Source organism: Entelurus aequoreus, linkage group LG11 (genome assembly GCF_033978785.1).
Source record: "Entelurus aequoreus isolate RoL-2023_Sb linkage group LG11, RoL_Eaeq_v1.1, whole genome shotgun sequence".
NCBI classification, from domain to species: Eukaryota; Metazoa; Chordata; class Actinopteri; order Syngnathiformes; family Syngnathidae; genus Entelurus; species Entelurus aequoreus.
This window is the reverse complement of record NC_084741.1, coordinates 13,349,002-13,372,899: the sequence shown is the minus strand read 5'-3', so window position 1 is coordinate 13,372,899 and position 23,898 is coordinate 13,349,002. Positions and strand designations below refer to the sequence as shown.

Genomic DNA, 23,898 nt, shown 5'->3' with positions numbered 1-23,898 from the left:
GTGTGGAGGATGTTTAAAAGGTCAGAATCGGGCTTAAAAAATGGGAAAAAGTTTGAGAATTTAGGGTATTGTAGAACTATGAATACATGGGAATTCCCTGTGCATTAGGAAATTTCAGGAAAACTGGGAATTTTTGAAAATATTGACACTGGCACAATTGTCCTAGATGATATGAATGGGTTGGTGTTGGAATTTTTGGAATCGGTTGAAAAATGTTGATGTAGTAACAGTTTGAATGGGTATTGAATGGGTATTTTGGAATTCCTGGAAAATCTGGAAAAATTATAACTTTTGTTGTCCCAACTAAGAGGAATGTTCTGATGGTAGAACGGTCAAAAATGGTTGAAGAATGGACAGTGAAAAGAGAACGAGGTAAAATAGGGCTTTGGAAAACGGGGAATTCTCGGAATTCCTGGAATTTTTTTATTTTTATCTGGTAAAACGTTAGTTTGATTGTCCAATGTGAGTGGAGAGTGTGGACGGTGGAACGGTTCGAATCGGTTGAGAAATGTAGGAGTTGTGCAAATTTATTTTCTAAGGGAAACATGTCTCGGAAAACTGGGAACTCTGGGTAATCTGGGATATTTGTGAAACACATTTTTTTCATGAACTCACGAATCCCAGTCGAGCCAAACAAAAATGACCAGAAATTCTGGGAATTTTGGGATAGGAAAACGTTTTACGTTTGATATATCGGAAGAGTGTGGAGGATGTTTAAAAGGTCGGAATCGGGCTTAAAAAATGGGAAATTTTTTGAGAATTTAGGGTATTGTAGAACTATGAATACATGGTAATTCTCTGGACATTAGGACATTTCAGGAAAACTGGGAATTTTTGAAAATATTGACACTGGCACAATTGTCCTAGATGATATGAATGGGTTGGTGTTGGAATTTTTGGAATCGGTTGAAAAATGTTGATGTAGTAACAGTTTGAATGGGTATTGAATGGGTATTTTGGAATTCCTGGAAAATCGGGAAAAATTATAACTTCTGTTGTCTCAACTAAGAGGAATGTTCTGAGGGTGGAATGGCTCAAAAAACGGTTGAAGAATGTGGACAGTGAAAAGAGAACGAGGGCTTTGGAAAACAGGGAATTCTCGGAATTCCTGGAATTTTTTAATTTTGTAAAATGTTAGTTTGATTGTCCAAGGTAAGTGGAGAGTGTGGACGGTGGAACGGTTTGAATCGGTTGAGAAATGTAGGAGTTGTGCAAATTCATTTTCTAAGAGTACCATGTCTGGGAAAACTGAACTTTGGGTAATCTGGGATATTTGTGAAATTTTTTTTCTTCATGAGCTCACGAAGAGCTTCGGAATTCCTGGAAAATCGGGAATTTGTACGAGAAGAAAAATGATAACTTTTGTTGTCCCAACTAAGAGGAATGTTCTGATGGTAGAACGGTCAACAACGGTTGAAGAATCTGGACAGTGAAAAGAGAACGAGGTAAAATAGGGCTTTGAAAAACGGGGAATTCTAGGAATTCCTGGATTTTTTTTATTTTATTTGGTAAAACGTTAGTTTGATTGTCCAAGGTAAGTGGAGAGTGTGGACGGTGGAACGGGTCGAATCGGTTGAGAAATGTAGGGGTTGTGCAAATTCATTTTCAAAGAGTACCATGTCTGGGAAAACTGAACTCTGGGTAATCTGGGATATTTGTGAAAAAATTTTTTTTCGTGAGCTCACGAAGAGCTTCGGAATTCCTGGAAAATCGGGAATTTGTACGAGAAGAAAAATGATAACTTTTGTTGTCCCAACTAAGAGGAATGTTCTGATGGTAGAACGGTCAACAACGGTTGAAGAATGTGGACAGTGAAAAGAGAACGAGGGCTTTGGAAAACAGGGAATTCTCGGAATTCCTGGAATTTTTTAATTTTGTAAAATGTTAGTTTGATTGTCCAAGGTAAGTGGATTGTGTGGACGGTGGAACGGGTCGAATCGGTTGAGAAATGTAGGAGTTGTGCAAATTCATTTTCAAAGAGTACCATGTCTGGGAAAACTGAACTCTGGGTAATCTGGGATATTTGTGAACATTTTTTTTTTCATGAGCTCACGAAGAGCTTCGGAATTCCTGGAAAATCGGGAATTTGTACGAGAAGAAAAATGATAACTTTTGTTGTCCCAACTAAGAGGAATGTTCTGATGGTAGAACGGTCAACAACGGTTGAAGAATGTGGACAGTGAAAAGAGAACGAGGGCTTTGGAAAACAGGGAATTCTCGGAATTCCTGGAATTTTTTAATTTTGTAAAATGTTAGTTTGATTGTCCAAGGTAAGTGGATTGTGTGGACGGTGGAACGGTTCGAATCGGTTGAGAAATGTAGGAGTTGTGCAAATTCATTTTCAAAGAGTACCATGTCTGGGAAAACTGAACTCTGGGTAATCTGGGATATTTGTGAACATTTTTTTTTTCATGAGCTCACGAAGAGCTTTGGAATTCCTGGAAAATCGGGAATTTGTACGAGAAGAAAAATGATAACTTTTGTTGTCCCAACTAAGAGGAATGTTCTGATGGTAGAACGGTCAACAACGGTTGAAGAATGTGGACAGTGAAAAGAGAACGAGGGCTTTGGAAAACAGGGAATTCTCGGAATTCCTGGAATTTTTTAATTTTGTAAAATGTTAGTTTGATTGTCCAAGGTAAGTGGAGAGTGTGGACGGTGGAACGGTTCGAATCGGTTGAGAAATGTAGGAGTTGTGCAAATTCATTTTCAAAGAGTACCATGTCTGGGAAAACTGAACTCTGGGTAATCTGGGATATTTGTGAACATTTTTTTTTTATGAGCTCACGAAGAGCTTCGGAATTCCTGGAAAATCGGGAATTTGTACGAGAAGAAAAATTATAACTTTTGTTGTCCCAACTAAGAGGAATGTTCTGATGGTAGAACGGTCAACAACGGTTGAAGAATGTGGACAGTGAAAAGAGAACGAGGTAAAATAGGGCTTTGGAAAATGGGGAATCCCTGGAATTTTTTTTTTAAAATTTGGTAAATTGTTAGTTTGGTTGAGTGGAGAATGTGGATGGTGGAACGGTTCGAATCGGTTGAGAAATGTAGGAGTAGTGCAAATTCATTTTCTAAGGGTACCATGTCTTGGAAAACTGGGAACTCTGGGATATTTGGGAACCAATAGGTGAGTTTTTGGTGTGGAACTGGGTATGTGGATTTAGGACTATGCCCATCCCGAGTCATGACGCAAAGAATAATCACAACAACAATCGATGCTGGCAAAGGTAAGTTAGCGGAAATATTGCACGACAATTTCGTAGTAGCCCGAGGTTAGTTTGCATGTTGATCGTTAACAAAATAAATCATTTCTAGCAGGTGAAAATATCAAAATAGTTTTGTTGTTGTTGTTATTATTATTACTCATCTTGTGAACATCATCCCACGGACCCCCCTACACCGGTGTGGTCTTCCTATTGAGGGTGTTGGAGTTGCTCTCCCGCTCCCCCTTCAGCCTGTCCAGAGTCCCCATCCCTCTCTCCCGGTCGACTGTGGACGAGGTGAAGGGCGGCGGTCCGGAGCCCACCGAGTTGGACATGGGCACGTTGGAGTTGGAAGAGTTGGAAGGGTTGTGGGACTTAAGCGAGGGGAGCGTGCCGCTCATCATCACACCCCCTCCGCCGCCACCGCCGCCGTCCTTAGGGAAGCAGTTGTGGAGCTGGTAGAGGGTGGCCCGGTCCACTGTCCCGTACATGGGCGGGAGACCCCCGAGTTTGGGGTCTCGGGAGAGCGTGTAGAGGGAGATGTCGCCCCCTGCCAGGGCCGCGTGGGAGCGCGAGTGCGGGTTGGGCAGCGTGGACACCGAGATGGGCCCCTGGGAGAGCAGCGCCGACGGCGGCAGGCCGAAGTTCTTCCCCACGCCGCCCCCGACGGGCGAAGGGTCTCGGGAGCGGGAGGGGTCGGTGGAGCGCGATGAGGAGCGGGACCTGCGGCGGAAGCGGTAGCTGGGCAGGCGCAGCATGGCGTGCGTGGTGCTCTTGAAGATGTCAGTGCGCGAGCGGCATCGCAGCTCCTTGTTCTTCTCGATGTAGATGTTGACCGCCAGCACGCCCACCATCTCCGCCATGATGAAGGACAGGCCCCCGAAGTAGAAGGACCAGCCGTAGGAGTACTGCCACTTCTTGTCCTCGTCCTTCTTCGGAGAGATGTCGCCCAGCGCCGCCGAGATGTACACGATCACGCCGATAATGTTGCTCAAACCTAAGCGAGACACCACTTGGTTAGGCGCGCCTGCACCATCGATACAAGAACTGAACTGATACTGGAAAATCCCCGCGGAAATCTTTGATGGGCATGCTCAACCTAAACTAAACAGCTAGCATGCTAACATTAGCATGATCACATAGGAAATGTTAGCGTTCTTCTAAGACAGGTAACCAAAACCATGATTTTTAGGTTCAAACAAATAAAATGAGCTAACATGCTAGCATAAAATGTTAGCATATTACCATAGGAAATGTTAGCGTTCTTCTAAGACAGGTAACCAAAACCATGATTTTTAGGTTTAAACAAATAAAATTAGCTAACATGCTAGCATACAACGTGAGCATATTACCATAGGAAAAGCTAGCATGCTAACGTTAGCATGATCACATAGGAAATGTTAGTGTTCCTGTAAGACAGGTAACAAAAACCATGATTTTTAGGTTTCAACAAATAAAATGAGCTAACATGCTAACATAAAATGTTAGCATATTACCATAGGAAAAGTTAGCGTTCTTCTAATACAGGTAACAAAACACAATTTTTTTTAGGTTTAAACAAAAAAAATGAGCTAAAAGGCTAGCATAAAATGTTAGCATAATGCCATAGGAAAAGTTAGCGTACATCTAAGAGGGTGCTAAGTATCAAAACCCATGATTTTTTTAGGTCGAAACGAATACATTTAGCAAACAAAGATGACATAAAACGTTAGCATGCTAACATAGGAAAAGTCGGCATACTTTTAAGATGGCGGCAAATATCATGAGTCACGATTTTAGGTTTCAACAAATATAATGAGCCAACAGCCTAGCATGAAAAGTTAGCATACTAACAGTAAGAGTTAGCATATTTTATGATGGCGCTAAAAATCAAAAGCAAATATTTTTGGGGGTTTAAACAAATATAATGAGCTAACCCGCTAGCATAAAAAGTTAGCATGCTAACATAGGAAAAGTTAGCATATTTTTAAGTTGGCGCTAAAAATCAAAAGCCAATATTTTTGGGGGGTTTAAACAAATAAAAAGAGCTAACATGGTAGCATAAAAAGTTAGTTCCAACATAGGAAAAGTTAGCATATTTTTAAGATGGCGCTAAATATGAAAAGCATACATATTTTTGGGTTTAAACAAATAAAATGAGCTAACACGCTAGCATAAAAAGTTAGCATTCTAAGATAGGAAAAGTTAGCATATTTTTAAGATGGCGCTAAATATCAAAAGCCAATATTTTTGGGGGTTTAAACAAATAAAATGAGCTAACACGCTAGCATAAAAAGTTAGCACGCTAACATAGAAAAGTTAGCATGTTTTTAAGATGGCGCTAAATATCAAAAACAGATTTTTTTGAGGTTTAAACAAATAAAATGAGCTAATACGCTTGCATAAAAAGTTAGCATGCTAACGTAGGAAATTCTGGGTATTCTGGGATATTTATGAAATTGATATTTCCATGACTTAGGAAATGTTTTATCGAATAGTGTATATATTTTTTTACAGATATCGATCATGTGTCACGATAGAGGTTGATATCGTTTTATTGCCCAGCCCTATTTGAAGTATCCACAGCGTTGTCGACACTTCCTCCCCCTCCCCCCGCTGGGAATGGAGCTTTCCCCGCTACGTGGCCACGGTGTCCCCGCTACATGTGGATGCACACGCCACCTGCAGCCACGAAGAGGATGCCGGCTCCCAGGATGATGTTCCGCTTGCTCCTGTAGAAGCGACTGGCAGCGATGCAAACTCCTCCCAGCAGCAGCAGGATGGCACTGAGGATGGGGAAGATGTTGGAGGCTCTCACCACGCCTGCCACGCCACAAACAACATGGACACATGTTAGCATCCTAGGGATGGAAAATAAGGACATCCTAAAATAAACTGCCAAGAACATTCTCACTCTCAGGACTTTTCATCTCCCAGCATGCACCAGGCATTGATACAACCTTGATTATATACGTACGCGACCTTCAAAACTGACCTTGAGACAACGTTGCAAAATAGTTGTATTTGTAAATTGAGACAACGTTGGATCCACGTTGTTGGTTGGGAAATGACGGAATTTCAATGGTCAAATCAACGTCAGAACCCAACATTGATTAAACGTCGTCAAAAAGCATGTTGTTTCAACGTTGTGTTTGTGTTGTAGAATATTGGTTGGGAAATGACCGCATTTCAATGGTGAAATCAACGCCAGAACGCGACATTGATTAAACGTCGACAAAAAGCATGTTGTTTCAACGTTGTATTTATGTTGTTTAATATTGGTTGGGAAATGACCAAATTTCAACAGTCAAATCAACGTCAGAACACAACATTGATTAAACGTCGTCAAAAAGCATGTTGTTTCAACGTTGTGTTTGTGTTGTAGAATATTGGTTGGGAAATGACCGCATTTCAATGGTCAAATCAACGCCAGAACGCGACATTGATTAAATGTCGTCAAAAAGCATGTTGTTTCAACGTTGTGTTTGTGTTGTAGAATATTGGTTGGGAAATGACCACATTTCAATGGTCAAATCAACGTCAGAACGCGACATTGATTAAACGTCGACAAAAAGCATGTTGTTTCAACGTTGTATTTATGTTGTTTAATATTGGTTGGGAAATGACCAAATTTCAACGGTCAAATCAACGTCAGAACACAACATTGATTAAACGTCGTCAAAAAGCATGTTGTTTTAATGCTGTATTTGTGTTGTAGAATAATGGTTAGGAAATGACCACATTTCAATGGTCAAATCAACGTCAGAACCCAACATTGATTAAACGTCATCAAGAAGCATGTTGTTTCATCGTTGTATTTATGTTGTTTAATATTGGTTGGGAAATGACCAAATTTCAATGGTCAAATCGATGTCGCAACCTGACATTGATTAAACGTCGTCAAAAAACACCTTGTTTCAACATTGTATTTGTGTTGTAGAATATTGGTTGGGAAATGACCACATTTCAATGGTCAAATCAACGTCAGAACTCAACATTGATTAAACATTGTCAAAAAGCATGTTGTTTCAACGTTGTATTTGTGTTGTAGAATATTGGTTGGGAAATGACCAAATTTCAATGTTCAAATCAACGTCAGAACCCAACATTGATTAAATGTTGTCAAAAAGCATGTTGTTTCAACGTTGTGTTTGTGTTGTAGAATATTGGTTGTGAAATGACCAAATTTCAATGGTCAAATCAACATCAGAACCCAACATTGATTAAACGTTGTCAAAAAGCATGTTGTTTCAACGTTGTATTTATGTTGTTTAATATTGGTTGGGAAATGACCAAATTTCAATGGTCAAATCGATGTCGCAACCTGACATTGATTAAACGTCGTCAAAAAGCACGTTGTTTCAACGTTGTATTTGTGTTGTAGAATATTGGTTGGGAAATGACCACATTTCAACGGTCAAATCAACGTCAGAACCCAACATTGATTAAACGTCATCAAGAAGCATGTTGTTTCAATGTTGTATTTGTGTTGTAGAATATTGGTTGGGAAATGACCAAATTTCAACGGTCAAATCAACGTCACAACCTGACATTGATTAAAGGTTGTCAAAAAGCATGTTGTTTCAACGTTGTGTTGTAGAATATTGGTTGGGAAATGACCAAATTTCAATGGTCAAATCAACGTCAGAACGCGACATTGATTAAATGTCGTCAAAAAGCATGTTGTTTCAACGTTGTGTTGTAGAATATTGGTTGGGAAATGACCAAATTTCAATGGTCAAATCAACGTCAGAACGCGACATTGATTAAATGTCGTCAAAAAGCATGTTGTTTCAACGTTGTGTTTGTGTTGTAGAATATTGGTTGTGAAATGACCAAATTTCAATGGTCAAATCAACATCAGAACCCAACATTGATTAAACGTCGTCAAAAAGCATGTTGTTTCAACGTTGTATTTGTGTTGTAGAATATTGGTTGGGAAATGACCACATTTCAACGGTCAAATCAACGTCAGAACCCAACATTGATTAAATGTCGTCAAAAAGCATGTTGTTTCAAGGTTGTGTTTGAGTTGTAGAATATCGGTTGGGAAATGACCAAAATTCAACGGTCACATTAACGTCACAACCTGACATTGATTAAACGTTGTCAAAAAGCATGTTGTTTCAATGTTGTGTTGTAGAATATTGGTTGGGAAATGACCACATTTCAATGGTCAAATCAACGTCACAACCTGACATTGATTAAACATAAAAAAGCATGTTGTTTCAACGTTGTATTTATGTTGTTTAATATTGGTTGGGAAATGACCAAATTTCAACGGTCAAATCAACGTCAGAACACAACATTGATTAAACGTCGTCAAAAAGCATGTTGTTTTAATGTTGTATTTGTGTTGTAGAATAATGGTTAGGAAATGACCACATTTCAATGTTTAAATCAACGTCAGAACCCAACATTGGTTAAACGTCATCAAGAAGCATGTTGTTTCAACGTTGTATTTATGTTGTTTAATATTGGTTGGGAAATGACCAAATTTCAACGGTCAAATCAACGTCAGAACACAACATTGATTAAACGTCGTCAAAAAGCATGTTGTTTCAACGTTGTATTTATGTTGTTTAATATTGGTTGGGAAATGACCAAATTTCAACGGTCAAATCAACGTCAGAACACAACATTGATTAAACGTCGTCAAAAAGCATGTTGTTTTAATGTTGTATTTGTGTTGTAGAATAATGGTTAGGAAATGACCACATTTCAATGGTCAAATCAACGTCACAACCCAACATTGATTAAACGTCATCAAAAAGCATGTTGTTTCAACGTTGTATTTGTGTTGTAGAATATTGGTTGGGAAATGACCAAATTTCAACGGTCAAATCAACGTCACAACCTGACATTGATTAAAGGTTGTCAAAAAGCATGTTGTTTCAACGTTGTGTTGTAGAATATTGGTTGTGAAATGACCAAATTTCAATGGTCAAATCAACATCAGAACCCAACATTGATTAAACGTCGTCAAAAAGCATGTTGTTTCAACGTTGTATTTGTGTTGTAGAATATTGGTTGAGAAATGACCAAATTTCAACGGTCAAATCAACGTCAGAACCCAACATTGATTAAAGTCGTCAAAAAGCATGTTGTTTCAAGGTTGTGTTTGAGTTGTAGAATATCGGTTGGGAAATGACCAAAATTCAACGGTCACATTAACGTCACAGCCTGACATTGATTAAACGTTGTCAAAAAGCATGTTGTTTCAATGTTGTGTTGTAGAATATTGGTTGGGAAATGACCAAATTTCAATGGTCAAATCAACGTCACAACCTGACATTGATTAAACATAAAAAAGCATGTTGTTTCAACGTTGTATTTATGTTGTTTAATATTGGTTGGGAAATGACCAAATTTCAACGGTCAAATCAACGTCAGAACACAACATTGATTAAACGTCGTCAAAAAGCATGTTGTTTTAATGTTGTATTTGTGTTGTAGAATAATGGTTAGGAAATGACCACATTTCAATGGTCAAATCAACGTCAGAACCCAACATTGATTAAACGTCATTAAGAAGCATGTTGTTTCAACGTTGTATTTATGTTGTTTAATATTGGTTGGGAAATGACCAAATTTCAATGGTCAAATCGATGTGACAACCTGACATTGATTAAACGTCGTCAAAAAGCACGTTGTTTCAACGTTGTATTTGTGTTGTAGAATATTGGTTGGGAGATGACCACATTTCAATGGTCAAATCAACGTCAGAACCCAACATTGATTAAACGTTGTCAAAAAGCATGTTGTTTCAACGTTGTATTTGTGTTGTTGAATATTGGTTGGGAAATGACCACATTTCAATGGTCAAATCAACATCAGAACCCAACATTGATTAAACGTTGTCAAAAAGCATGTTGTTTCAACGTTGTATTTGTGTTGTAGAATATTGGTTGGGAAATGACCAAATTTCAATGGTCAAATCACAGCCCTTTGAGACACTTGTGATTTAGGGCTATATAAATAAACATTGATTGATTGATTGATTGAAATCAACGTCACAACCCAAAAATGATTCAACGTTGTCGAAAAGCATGTTGTTTTAACGTTGTGTTTGAGTTGTAGAATATTGGTTGGGAAATGACCGGATTTCAATGGACAAATCAACGTCACAACCTAACATTGAATAAACGTTGTTAAAAAGCATGTTGTTTCAACGCTGTATTTGTGTTGTTGAATATTGGTTGGGAAATGACCAAATTTCAACGGTCAAATCAACGTCACAACCCAACATTGATTAAACGTCGTCAAAAAACATGTTGTTTCAACGTTGTATTTGTGTTGTAGAATAACGGTTGGGAAATGACCAAATTTCAACGGTCAAATCAACGTCACAGCCTGACATTGATTAAACCTCGTCAAAAAGCATGTTGTTTCAACGTTGTGTTGTAGAATATTGGTTGGGAAATGACCAAATTTCAATGGTCAAATCAACGTCACAACCTGACATTGATTAAACATAAAAAAGCATGTTGTTTCAACGTTGTATTTGTGTTGTTGAATATTGGTTGGGAAATGACCAAATTTCAACGGTCAAATCAACGTCAGAACACAACATTGATTAAACGTCGTCAAAAAGCATGTTGTTTTAATGTTGTATTTGTGTTGTACAATAATGGTTAGGAAATGACCACATTTCAATGGTCAAATCAACGTCAGAACCCAACATTGATTAAACGTTGTCAAAAGCATGTTGTTTCAATGTTGTATTTGTGTTGTAGAATACTGGTTGGGAAATGACCAAATTTCAATGGTCAAATCGATGTCACAACCTGACATTGATTAAACGTCGTCAAAAAGCACGTTGTTTCAACGTTGTATTTGTGTTGTAGAATATTGGTTGGGAAATGACCACATTTCAATGGTCAAATCAACGTCAGAACCCAACATTGATTAAACGTTGTCAAAAGCATGTTGTTTCAAAGTTGTATTTGTGTTGTTGAATATTGGTTGGGAAATGACCAAATTTCAATGGTCAAATCAACATCAGAACCCAACATTGATTAAACGTTGTCAAAAAGCATGTTGTTTCAACGTTGTATTTGTGTTGTAGAATATTGGTTGGGAAATGACCAAATTTCCATGGTCAAATCACAGCCCTTTGAGACACTTGTGATTTAGGGCTATATAAATAAACATTGATTGATTGATTGATTGAAATCAACGTCACAACCCAAAAATGATTCAACGTTGTCGAAAAGCATGTTGTTTTAACGTTGTGTTTGAGTTGTAGAATATTGGTTGGGAAATGACCGGATTTCAATGGTCAAATCAACGTCACAACCTAACATTGAATAAACGTTGTTAAAAAGCATATTGTTTCAACGTTGTATTTGTGTTGTTGAATATTGGTTGGGAAATGACCAAATTTCAACGGTCAAATCAACGTCACAACCCAACATTGATTAAACGTCGTCAAAAAACATGTTGTTTCAACGTTGTATTTGTGTTGTAGAATAACGGTTGGGAAATGACCAAATTTCAACGGTCAAATCAACGTCACAGCCTGACATTGATTAAACCTCGTCAAAAAGCATGTTGTTTCAACGTTGTGTTGTAGAATATTGGTTAGGAAATGACCAAATTTCAATGGTCAAATCAACGTCACAACCTGACATTTATTAAACATAAAAAAGCATGTTGTTTCAACGTTGTATTTATGTTGTTTAATATTGGTTGGGAAATGACCAAATTTCAACGGTCAAATCAACGTCAGAACACAACATTGATTAAACGTCGTCAAAAAGCATGTTGTTTTAATGTTGTATTTGTGTTGTAGAATAATGGTTAGGAAATGACCACATTTCAACGGTCAAATCAAAGTCACAACCTGACATTGATTAAACGTTGTCAAGAAGCATGTTGTTTCAATGTTGTATTTGTGTTGTAGAATATTGGTTGGGAAATGACCAAATTTCAACGGTCAAATCAACGTCACAACCTGACATTGATTAAAGGTTGTCAAAAAGCATGTTGTTTCAACGTTGTGTTGTAGAATATTGGTTGGGAAATGACCAAATTTCAATGGTCAAATCAACGTCAGAACGCGACATTGATTAAAGGTTGTCAAAAAGCATGTTGTTTCAACGTTGTGTTGTAGAATATTGGTTGGGAAATGACCAAATTTCAATGGTCAAATCAACGTCAGAACGCGACATTGATTAAATGTCGTCAAAAAGCATGTTGTTTCAATGTTATATTTGTGTTGTAGAATATTGGTTGTGAAATGACCAAATTTCAATGTTCAAATCAACGTCAGAACCCAAAATTGATTAAATGTTGTCAAAAAGCATGTTAACTCAACGTTGTATTTGTGTTGTAGAATATTGGTTGGGAAATGACCAAATTTCAATGGTCAAATCAACGTCACAACCTGAAATAGATTAAACATAAAAAAGCATGTTGTTTCAACGTTGTATTTATGTTGTAGAATATTGGTTGGGAAATGACCAAATTTCAATGGTCAAATCAACGTCAGAACGCGACAATGATTAAACGTCGTCAAAAAGCATGTTGTTTCAACGTTGTATTTGTGTTGTGGAATATTGGTTGGGAAATGACCAAATTTCAATGGTCAAATCAACGTCAGAACCCAACATTGATTAAACGTTGTCAAAAAGCACGTTGTTTCAACGTTATATTTATGTTGTTTAATATTGGTTGGGAAATGACCAAATTTCAATGGTCAAATCGATGTCACAATCTGACATTGATTAAACGTCGTCAAAAAGCATGTTGTTTCAACGTTGTATTTGTGTTGTAGCATATTGGTTGGGAAATGACCACATTTCAACGGTCAAATCAACGTCACAACCCAACATTGAATAAACGTCAAAAAGCATGTTGTTTCAACGCTATGTTTGTGTGTAAAAATATTGGTTGGGAAATGACCAAATTTCAACGGTCAAATCAACGTCACAACCCAACATTGATTAAACGTCGTCAATAAGCATGTTGTTTCAACGTTGTATTCGTGTTGTAGAATAACGGTTGGGAAATGACCAAATTTCAACGGTCAAATCAACGTCACAGCCTGACATTGATTAAACCTCGTCAAACAGCATGTTGTTTCAACGTTGTGTTGTAGAATATTGGTTGGGAAATGACCAAATTTCAATGGTCAAATCAACGTCACAACCTGACATTGATTAAACATAAAAAAGCATGTTGTTTCAACGTTGTATTTATGTTGTTTAATATTGTTTGGGAAATGACCAAATTTCAATGGTCAAATCAACGTCACAACCCAAGATTGATTAAACGTTGTCAAGAGGCATGTTGTTTCAACGTTGTATTTGTGTTGTAGAATATTGGTTACGAAATGACCACATTTCAACGGTCAAATCAACGTCACAACCTGACATTGAATAGATGTTGTCAAAAATAATTATTATGTATACAGTATATATGTATATATTTTAATATAATTTCCAGGATGAGGGGAATGTGTTGAAGGTGGAATGGTTGGAATAGGTTGAAAAATGTGGAAATGGGGGAAGTTTGAAAAATTGTCAATTCATTTTGAATGGGAAAAATGTCCCGGAAAACCTGGAGTTTGGGGAAATCTGGGAATTTTTGGAATTTGCTAAGAGAAAGACCGTGATTCCCGAATAGGCTGAACAGTTTGAAGTTGGAACTATTTGAATCGGATGTAAAATGTGCAAGGTAGAGCGCGGCAGAATCTGTAGAAGAAGAAGTTGAATAATAAATAGAAGAATTTTGGTGTAGAAAAGCATGTGTGTGAATGTTTTGGAGCATTCACACAATTATATATATATATATATATATATATATATATATATATATATATATATATATATATATATAAATAAAAAAATCATAAAAATATAAATCTTTTTCTTTCAAAAAAAGATATAACAGTTTGTGTTCCTGTTCAACATGGCCGAAATATTCAATTTACTGTAAACTCCTTCTCTTTTGCACTTGACTGACCAGTACGCTTGACTTGTATGGCCATCTCACACACACACACACACACACACACACACACACACACACACACACACACACACACACACACACACACACACACACACACACACACACACACACACACACACACACACACACACACACACACACACACACACACACACACACACACACACACACACACACACACACGCCGCTCATCAGAGACAAGTAGGCCACGGCAAAGAAAATGCCACGTAAATGGCAACAAGATGGCCGTGCAGCATAAACAAGCGAGTGTGTGTCTGAAGAGAGCACAAAGATTCCCCCGCAGCGTGAAGCACTACATTATTGTACATACACTATTTGTAAACACTATCTCAGTCTGTCTGTGCTTTCATTTGTGTGTCCGTATTTCCATTTGTGTGTACTCAGATCTGAGTTTTAATTTGTGTGTCCGTATTTCCATGTGTGTGTGTACTCAGATCTGAGTTTTAATTTGTGTGTCCGTATTTCCATGCGTGTGTGTACTCAGATATGAGTTTTAATTTGTGTGTCCGTATTTCCATTAGTTTGTATTCAGATCTGAGTTTTAATTTGTGTGTCCGTATTTCCATTTGTGTGTGTGCACTCAGATCTGAGTTTTAATTTGTGTGTCCGTATTTCCATTTGTGTGTGTGTACTCAGATCGGAGTTTTAATTTGTGTGTCCATATTTCCATTTGTGTGTGTGTGTACTCAGATCTGAGTTTTAATTTGTGTGTCTGTATTTCCATTTGTTTGTATTCAGATCTGAGTTTTAATTTGTGTGTCCGTATTTCCATCTGTGTGTGTGTGTACTCAGATCTGAGTTTTCATTTGTGTGTCCGTATTTCCATTTGTTTGTGTGTGTACTCAGATCTGAGTTTTAATTTGTGTGTCCGTATTTCCATTTGTGTGTGTACTCAGATCTGAGTTTTAATTTGTGTGACCATATTTCCATTTGTGTGTGTGTACTCAGATCTGTGTTTTAATTTGTGTGTCCGTATTTCCATTTGTGTGTGTGTACTCAGATCTGAGTTTTAATTTGTGTGTCCGTATTTCCATTTTTTTGTGTGTGTACTCAGATTTGAGTTTTAATTTGTGTGACCGTATTTCCATTTGTGTGACCGTATTTCCATTTGTGTGTGTGTGTACTCAGATCTGTGTTTTAATTTGTGTGTCCGTATTTCCATTTGTGTGTGTGTACTCAGATATGTGTTTTAATTTGTGTGTCCGTATTTCCATTTGTGTGTGTGTACTCAGATCTGAGTTTTCATTTGTGTGTCCGTATTTCTATTTGTGTGTGTACTCAGATCTGAGTTTTCATTTGTGTGTCCGTATTTCTATTTGTGTGTGTGTACTCAGATCTGAGTTTTAATTTGTGTGTCCGTATTTCCATTTGTGTGTGTACTCAGATCTGAGTTTTAATTTGTGTGTCCGTATTTCCATTTGTGTGTGTGTGTACTCAGATCTGAGTTTTAATTTGTGTGTCTGTATTTCCGTTTGTTTGTATTCAGATCTGAGTTTTAATTTGTGTGTCCGTATTTCCATTTGTTTGTATTCAGATCTGAGTTTTAATTTGTGTGTCCGTATTTCCATTTGTGTGTGTGTGTGTATTCAGATCTGAGTTTTAATTTGTGTGTCAGTATTTCCATTTGTGTGTGTGTACTCAGATCTGAGTTTTAATTTGTGTGTCCGTATTTCCATTTGTTTGTATTCAGATCTGAGTTTTAATTTGTGTGTCCGTATTTCCATTTGTGTGTGTGTACTCAGATCTAAGTTTTAATTTGTGTGTCCGTATTTCCATCTGTGTGTGTGTGTACTCAGATCTGAGTTTTCATTTGTGTGTCCGTATTTCCATTTGTTTGTGTGTGTACTCAGATCTGAGTTTTAATTTGTGTGTCCGTATTTCCATCTGTGTGTGTGTGTACTCAGATCTGAGTTTTAATTTGTGTGACCGTATTTCCATTTGTGTGTGTGTACTCAGATCTGAGTTTTTTTAATTTGTGTGTCCGTATTTCCATTTGTGTGTGTGTACTCAGATCTGTGTTTTAATTTGTGTGTCCGTATTTCCATTTGTGTGTGTGTACTCAGATCTGAGTTTTCATTTATGTGTCCGTATTTCCATTTGTGTGTGTACTCAGATCTGAGTTTTAATTTGTGTGTCCGTATTTCCATTTGTGTGTGTACTCAGATCTGAGTTTTAATTTGTGTGTCCGTATTTCCATCTGTGTGTGTGTGTACTCAGATCTGAGTTTTCATTTGTGTGTCCGTATTTCCATTTGTTTGTGTGTGTACTCAGATCTGAGTTTTCATTTGTGTGTCCGTATTTCCATTTGTGTGTGTACTCAGATCTGAGTTTTAATTTGTGTGACCATATTTCCATTTGTGTGTGTGTACTCAGATCTGAGTTTTAATTTGTGTGTCCGTATTTCCATTTTTTTGTGTGTGTACTCAGATTTGAGTTTTAATTTGTGTGACCGTATTTCCATTTGTGTGTGTGTACTCAGATCTGTGTTTTAATTTGTGTGACCGTATTTCCATTTGTGTGTGTGTACTCAGATCTGAGTTTTTTAATTTGTGTGTCCATATTTCCATTTGTGTGTGTGTACTCAGATCTGAGTTTTAATTTGTGTGACCGTATTTCCATTTGTGTGTGTGTACGCAGATCTGAGTTTTTTCATTTGTGTGTCCGTATTTCCATTTGTTTGTGTGTGTACTCAGATCTGACTTTTAATTTGTGTGACCGTATTTCCATTTGTGTGTGTGTACTTAGATCTGAGTTTTAATTTGTGTGTCCGTATTTCCATTTGTTTGTGTGTGTACTCAGATCTGAGTTTTCATTTGTGTGTCCGTATTTCCATTTGTGTGTGTACTCAGATCTGAGTTTTAATTTGTGTGACCGTATTTCCATTTGTGTGTGTACTCAGATCTGAGTTTTAATTTGTGTGTCCGTATTTCCATTTGTTTGTATTCAGATCTGAGTTTTAATTTGTGTGTCCGTATTTCCATTTGTGTGTGTGTGTGTATTCAGATCTGAGTTTTAATTTGTGTGTCAGTATTTCCATTTGTGTGTGTGTACTCAGATCTGAGTTTTCATTTATGTGTCCGTATTTCCATTTGTGTGTGTACTCAGATCTGAGTTTTAATTTGTGTGTCCGTATTTCCATTTGTTTGTGTGTGTACTCAGATCTGAGTTTTAATTTGTGTGACCGTATTTCCATTTGTTTGTGTGTGTACTCAGATCTGAGTTTTAATTTGTGTGTCCGTATTTCCATTTGTTTGTGTGTGTACTCAGATCTGAGTTTTAATTTGTGTGACCGTATTTCCATTTGTTTGTGTGTGTACTCAGATCTGAGTTTTCATTTGTGTGTCCGTATTTCCATTTGTTTGTCTGTGTACTCAGATCTGAGTTTTGATTTGTGTGTCCGTATTTCCATTTGTTTGTGTGTGTACTCAGATCTGAGTTTTAATTTGTGTGTCCGTATTTCCATTTGTTTGTGTGTGTACTCAGATCTGAGTTTTAATTTGTGTGTCCGTATTTCCATTTGTTTGTGTGCGTACTCAGATCTGAGTTTTAATTTGTGTGACCGTATTTCCATTTGTTTGTCTGTGTACCCAGATCTGAGTTTTGATTTGTGTGTCCGTATTTCCATTTGTTTGTGTGTGTACTCAGATCTGAGTTTTAATTTGTGTGTCCGTATTTCCATTTGTTTGTCTGTGTACTCAGATCTGAGTTTTGATTTGTGTGACCGTCTGTGTGTAAACAAGGTGTGTCTTTTTACACGGCAGAGGTGTCGCAAAAGTCTCGCTTAAAAAGACATTCAAACTGGTTTACTGCTTCACACAAATCTGAATACACGCACACGTCTTTTACACACACACACACACAGATCAAAGTACGACCAGACATATGGAAGTATTATAGTAGCAAAACTATTTGCAAATGTGTATCTCAATCTGTGTGTCTGATTCACATCTCTGTGTACTAATTTGCCCTGACTTACGTAGGACGTACTCTGCCCCGTCGTGGTCAAAGTCTGCGTCCTCCGGGAAGTGGTTGATCTGTGAACACACTCCTCGCTTCACTCCTGAGACAGGAGAGGGACAGAAAAGAAAAGGAAAGTGATGAGCGGACAAGATCCAGAACAAGAAGAACAACTGCGACAAAAACAACTGAGAGACAGAAAAGAGCGAGGTCAGCGTCCAAAGGTCCTCGGCATGCGGACGTGTTAGTGGCGGACTGAGTGGAGGCGTGTTAGTGAATACATACAGCTCTCCATGTGGGGACACACACACGCACGATGGCGGACACTGGCGCTGATGGACGCATGGGACAAAGATGGAGTGGTGGAATGAAGACACACAGACGGAGGGACAGATGGACAGAAGCGGGACGAGTCTCTCCCTCTGTGAAGAAGCAGACGGACAGCACTTGATTCAATGTCCACTAGGGGCACTGTGGTGTCTTCAATGTACATTTGAAATGCATACTTGCAGGACTTTTCATGACTTCCTGTTCGGGCTGATTCTCCCCAATCATTTTTCAAATTCTGCCTAGCAACAACTGGCGGATGGCAATTATTCTACCTAGCAACAAGCGGTCGTGCAAATAAAAAAAACAAAAACAATGCTAATATCCTCACTAATAAATAACGCATCATTATTAAAGGCCATTGTTTTAGTGCGCAAAGTCTGCCTAGCAACAAGTGGCAGAGGATTTGTCTTCCAAACATAGCAATTATAATAATAAAATGTAATACAGTACAAAAAAAAAATGCAAATAGCAAAAAGTTGCAGAAAAATTCTACTGAGTACGACATGGTAGTGGAAATATTTGATTTTGATGAGAAATATATCAATATTGTTAATACGATGAAAAAAAATATGAAGACAATATTAACAATGCTAATTAAAAAATGTGTAATAACAAAAAAAAAACTTAATAACAATAGCAGTAACTATATCAATAATATTGCTAGTAATGATAATGATAATACAAAGAGCAATTAAAGTTAGCATGCTAACAGATAGCATATGTCAAGGACCATGCTATATGACCCGGAATTGAACCGCTGTAAAAAAAAGTAGCTCAACAAGTTAGCATGCTAATGTCAGCAGCTGAGCATGATAAAGTTAGCATATGTGAACTACGATGTTATATGAATTTGAGGTGTTTGGCTGCAAAATTGGCTCAAAAAGTTAGCATGCTAACAGATAGCATATGTCAAGGACCATGCTATATGACCTGGAATTGAACCTCTGTAAAAAAGTAGCTCAACAAGTTAGCATGCTAATGTCAGCAGCTGAGCATGATAAAGTTAGCATGTGTGAACTACCATGTTATATGAATTTGAGGTGTTTGACTGCAAAATTGGCTCAAAAAGTTAGCATGCTAACAGATAGCATATGTCAAGGACCATGCTATATGACCCGGAATTGAACCGCTGTAAAAAAGTAGCTCAACAAGTTAGCATGCTAATGTCAGCAGCTGAGCATGATAAAGTTAGCATGTGTGAACTACCATGTTATATGAATTTGAGGTGTTTGGCTGAAAAATTGGCTCAAAAAGTTAGCATGCTAACAGATAGCATATGTCAAGGACCATGCTATATGACCCGGAATTGAACCGCTGTAAAAAAAAGTAGCTCAACAAGTTAGCATGCTAATGTCAGCAGCTGAGCATGATAAAGTTAGCATGTGTGAACTACCATGTTATATGAATTTGAGGTGTTTGGCTGCAAAATTGGCTCAAAAAGTTGGCATGCTAACAGATAGCATATGCCAAGGACCATGCTATATGACCCGGAAGTGAACCGCTGCAAAAAGTAGCTCAACAAGTTAGCATGCTAATGTCAGCAGCCGAGCATGATAAAGTTAGCATGCTTACTGTTAGCGTGTGTCAACTACCATGTTATATGAATTTGAGGTGTTTGGCTGCAAAATTGGCTCAAAAAGTTAGCATGCTAACAGATAGCATATGTCAAGGACCATGCTATATGACCCGGAATTGAACCACTGTAAAAAAAAGTAGCTCAACAAGTTAGCATGCTAATGTCAGCAGCTGAGCATGATAAAGTTAGCATGTGTGAACTACCATGTTATATGAATTTGAGGTGTTTGGCTGCAAAATTGGCTCAAAAAGTTAGCATGCTAACAGATAGCATATGTCAAGGACCATGCTATATGACCCGGAAGTGAACCGCTGCAAAAAGTAGCTCAACAAGTTAGCATGCTAATTTCAGCAGCTGAGCATGATAAAGTTAGCATGTGTGAACTACCATGTTATATGAATTTGAGGTGTTTGGCTGCAAAATTGGCTCAAAAAGTTGGCATGCTAACAGACAGCATATGTCAAGGACCATGCTATATGACCCGGAAGTGAACCGCTGCAAAAAGTAGCTCAACAAGTTAGCATGCTAATGTCAGCAGCCGAGCATGATAAAGTTAGCATGCTTACTGTTAGCGTGTGTCAACTACCATGTTATGTGAATTGGAGGTGTTCGGCTGCAAAATTGGCTCAAAAAAATTAGCATGCTAACAGATAGCATATGTCAAGGACCATGCTATATGACCCGGAAGTGAACCAAGTTAGCATGCTAATGTCAGCAGCCGAGCATGATAAAGATAGCATGCTTACTGTTAGCGTGTGTCAACTACCATGTTATATGAATTTGAGGCGTTTGCACTGTACTGCATCAAAATGCGACATGAGTGTGTAAAGGATATCACCACATGGGCTCAGGAACACTTCAGAAAACCACTGTCAGTAACTACAGTTGGTCGCTACATCTGTAAGTGCAAGTTAAAACTCTACTATGCAAAGCCAAAGCCATTTATCAACAACACCCAGAAACGCCGGTTCCCCTGTTCTTTTCTCCGAGACATCGCCCACAGTTGAGTCAGCCTCGGCATTAACACATTAACCACCATTAGCACCTCATCACAATTTACGTGATCAGGTGCGATTGTGGAGGGACTGATTACTATCGAATACTTTGAGATTTGACTACACATTTTAAGTTTCATGTTAAAATTGTTTAGGTTTTACGAAGTGTTTTAATGGCATATGAAGTGTTTGTCAGTGTGTGGATTTAAATGCATACAATATTCATAAAACTCCTAAAAGACTACAGAGCGCACCGGTATATAAGCCACACCCACATATATATTAGTAAGTAAGAATGGTTTTAGTTGTATTGTAAAACTTACAAACGTTGCCATACGAGTAAAAACGCTATAACCGATTAGAACGGCATTTCTACTTCTGTTTCAAAGCTTTCAACAGCAGGAAACACTTGTCGGCATTCAGCCATTAGCACATGCTGTTAGCGAACTCGTCCAAAAGATGGCGCCATAGCCCAAACAATAACAAACAATTTAAGTGTTGGCGTGTGTTTCATGAAAACTATGTGCTTTAAGGCCGTCGGCGAACAAAAACCCATAAATTAGTCGCACAGTTTTTTAAGCGGCAAGGCTCAAAACGTAGGAAAATAACACTGGCTTATAGTCCGGAATTTACGGTACTGTACTTCTATTTTTTTTAGGTCGCTAAATATTTAAAGACACGAGCTGCCTACAAGGCAAGGGAAGTTAATTTATAAAGCACAATTGTGCTTTACAGATAACTACAACAAGGCAAAAAATAAATTGTTTTATAAAGAAATACACACAAAATAAATACATAAATAAATATATAGATAGATAAAAAATACAAAATAAATAAATACATACATACATAAGTAAATTAAAACAATAATAATAACACAAAATAAATAAATAAATAAATAAAATAAGAAATACACCCAATATTTAAATAAATACATAAATGCATAAATTGAAAAAATACACACAAAATAAATACTATATAAATAAATAAATAAATAAATAAACCAAAACATACACACACAATAAACAAAAATACAAAATTAAATAAAAAAAAGAAAAAAAATACACACAAAATAAATAAATAAAATAAGAAATACACACACAATATTTAAATAAATACATAAATAAATGCATAAATTGAAAAAATACACAAAATAAATAACTACGTAAATAAATAAATAAATAAAACAAAACATATACACACAAACAAATAAATAAACAAAAAGAAAAGAAAACAAAGAAAAAAAAATACACACCAAATAAATAAAAAAAGAAATAAAAAAGAAATACACACACAATATTTAAATAAATAAATAAATAAATAAATAAATGCATAATGCATACACACAAAATAAATAACTATGTAAATAAACACATAAACAAAACAAAACATATACACACATTAAACAAATAAATAAACAAAAAGAAAAAAGAAAATAAATAAAAATACAGACAAAATAAATAAATAAATAAAATAAGAAATACACACACAGTATTTAAATAAATACATAAATAAATGCATAAATGGAAAAAATACACACAAAATAAATAACCACGTAAATAAATAAATAAAACAAAACATATACACACAATGAACAAATAAATAAACAAAAAGAAAAAAGAAAAGAAAAAAAAGAAAGAAAAATAAACAATAAATAAATAAATAAATAAAAAATACACACAGAATAAATAAATGAATACATAAAGAAATGCATGAATAAATAACAAATACACACACAAAATAAATAAATAAAACAAAAAAGTGCACACAACATAAAGTAAATAAACAAACAAATAAATAAATACAAATCTTGTAAGACGGTATGCTGTGTGCCAACTTAATCCGGTACACACATTAGCGATGCAACAAAGCGCCCGCATCGTCACCTTGAGTGCAGACGCAGAGGACACAGCAGCAGAAGCTGCGGGCTTATAAATCTTTCAAAGCCAACACGTCCTGCACTGCAGCTGCATGCTAACTGAGCCTCTCTCTCGGCTTAACCGAGGTGGCTTGACCTGGGAGCCGGCTTTACTGGCGCCGGGGGGGAACCAGCCAATGAGAGGCGAAGGGAAACATCAGATGCTGAAGATCTTACCTGTAATTGGCTGCCTGCCCGGACGAGGAAGGCGATTATTCCGGCATGTTTTCACAGAGTTAACGACACTTTGTAGAGAGCAGAAGCTCATGCATACTTCTTCAGAGTGATGCCTGGGTTTTATACCACATCATCATTATCCCACTCTTGTGGAAAAATGATCCTTAATGCACTCTTGACCGCGGTGAACATGTTTCCGCAAAGTATGATTACTTTAAAAGAATCTAATATTTTCATAGTTAGAGCTAGTGTCGTCCCGATACCAATATTTTAGTACCGGTACTGGTACCAAAATGTATCTCGATACTTTTCGGTACTTTTCTAAATAAAGGGGACCACAAACAATCTCATTATTGGCTTTATTTGAACAAAAAATCTTATTATTGCAAGTTTGTGTCATAATCCGTGGTCCGGATCATGTTTTCGTTATGTTCTGTTAGTTTAACTCCATAGTTCCTGTTTTTTGTGCACTCCTTTGTTTTGGTTGCGTATGATTTTCACCTGCCGCTGGTGTTCGGGACGCTCACCTGTAGTACTTTGAGTTTGGAGAAGATTAATAAATATGTTCCTACCTGCAAGCCTTGTCCGGAATAGTCCGTTTGCATCCCGGGAGAACAAACCTCGCAGTTTGTCCTTAAATAAAATAGTGAACATACTAGACAACTTGTCTTTTAGTAGTAAGTAAACAAACAAAGACTCCGAATTAGTCTGCTGACATATGCAGTAACATATTGTGTCATTTATCATTCTATTATTTTGTCA

General features: G+C 37.1%; 1 protein-coding gene across 1 annotated transcript in view; it reads right to left on the bottom strand.

The window, feature by feature from the left end:
- Positions 1-258: 258 nt before the first annotated feature.
- cacng8b (calcium channel, voltage-dependent, gamma subunit 8b) overlaps positions 259-23,898 on the bottom strand; it is a 106,681-nt gene continuing 83,041 nt past the window's right edge. The window contains exons 5-7 of the mRNA XM_062062532.1: positions 18,160-18,243; positions 5,868-6,008; positions 259-4,203 (exon numbers count right to left, since the gene is read on the bottom strand). Of these exons, the coding sequence (XP_061918516.1) occupies positions 3,398-4,203; positions 5,868-6,008; positions 18,160-18,243 (1,031 nt within the window). The 3' untranslated portion in view covers positions 259-3,397. The remainder of the gene's footprint in view (positions 4,204-5,867; positions 6,009-18,159; positions 18,244-23,898) is intronic.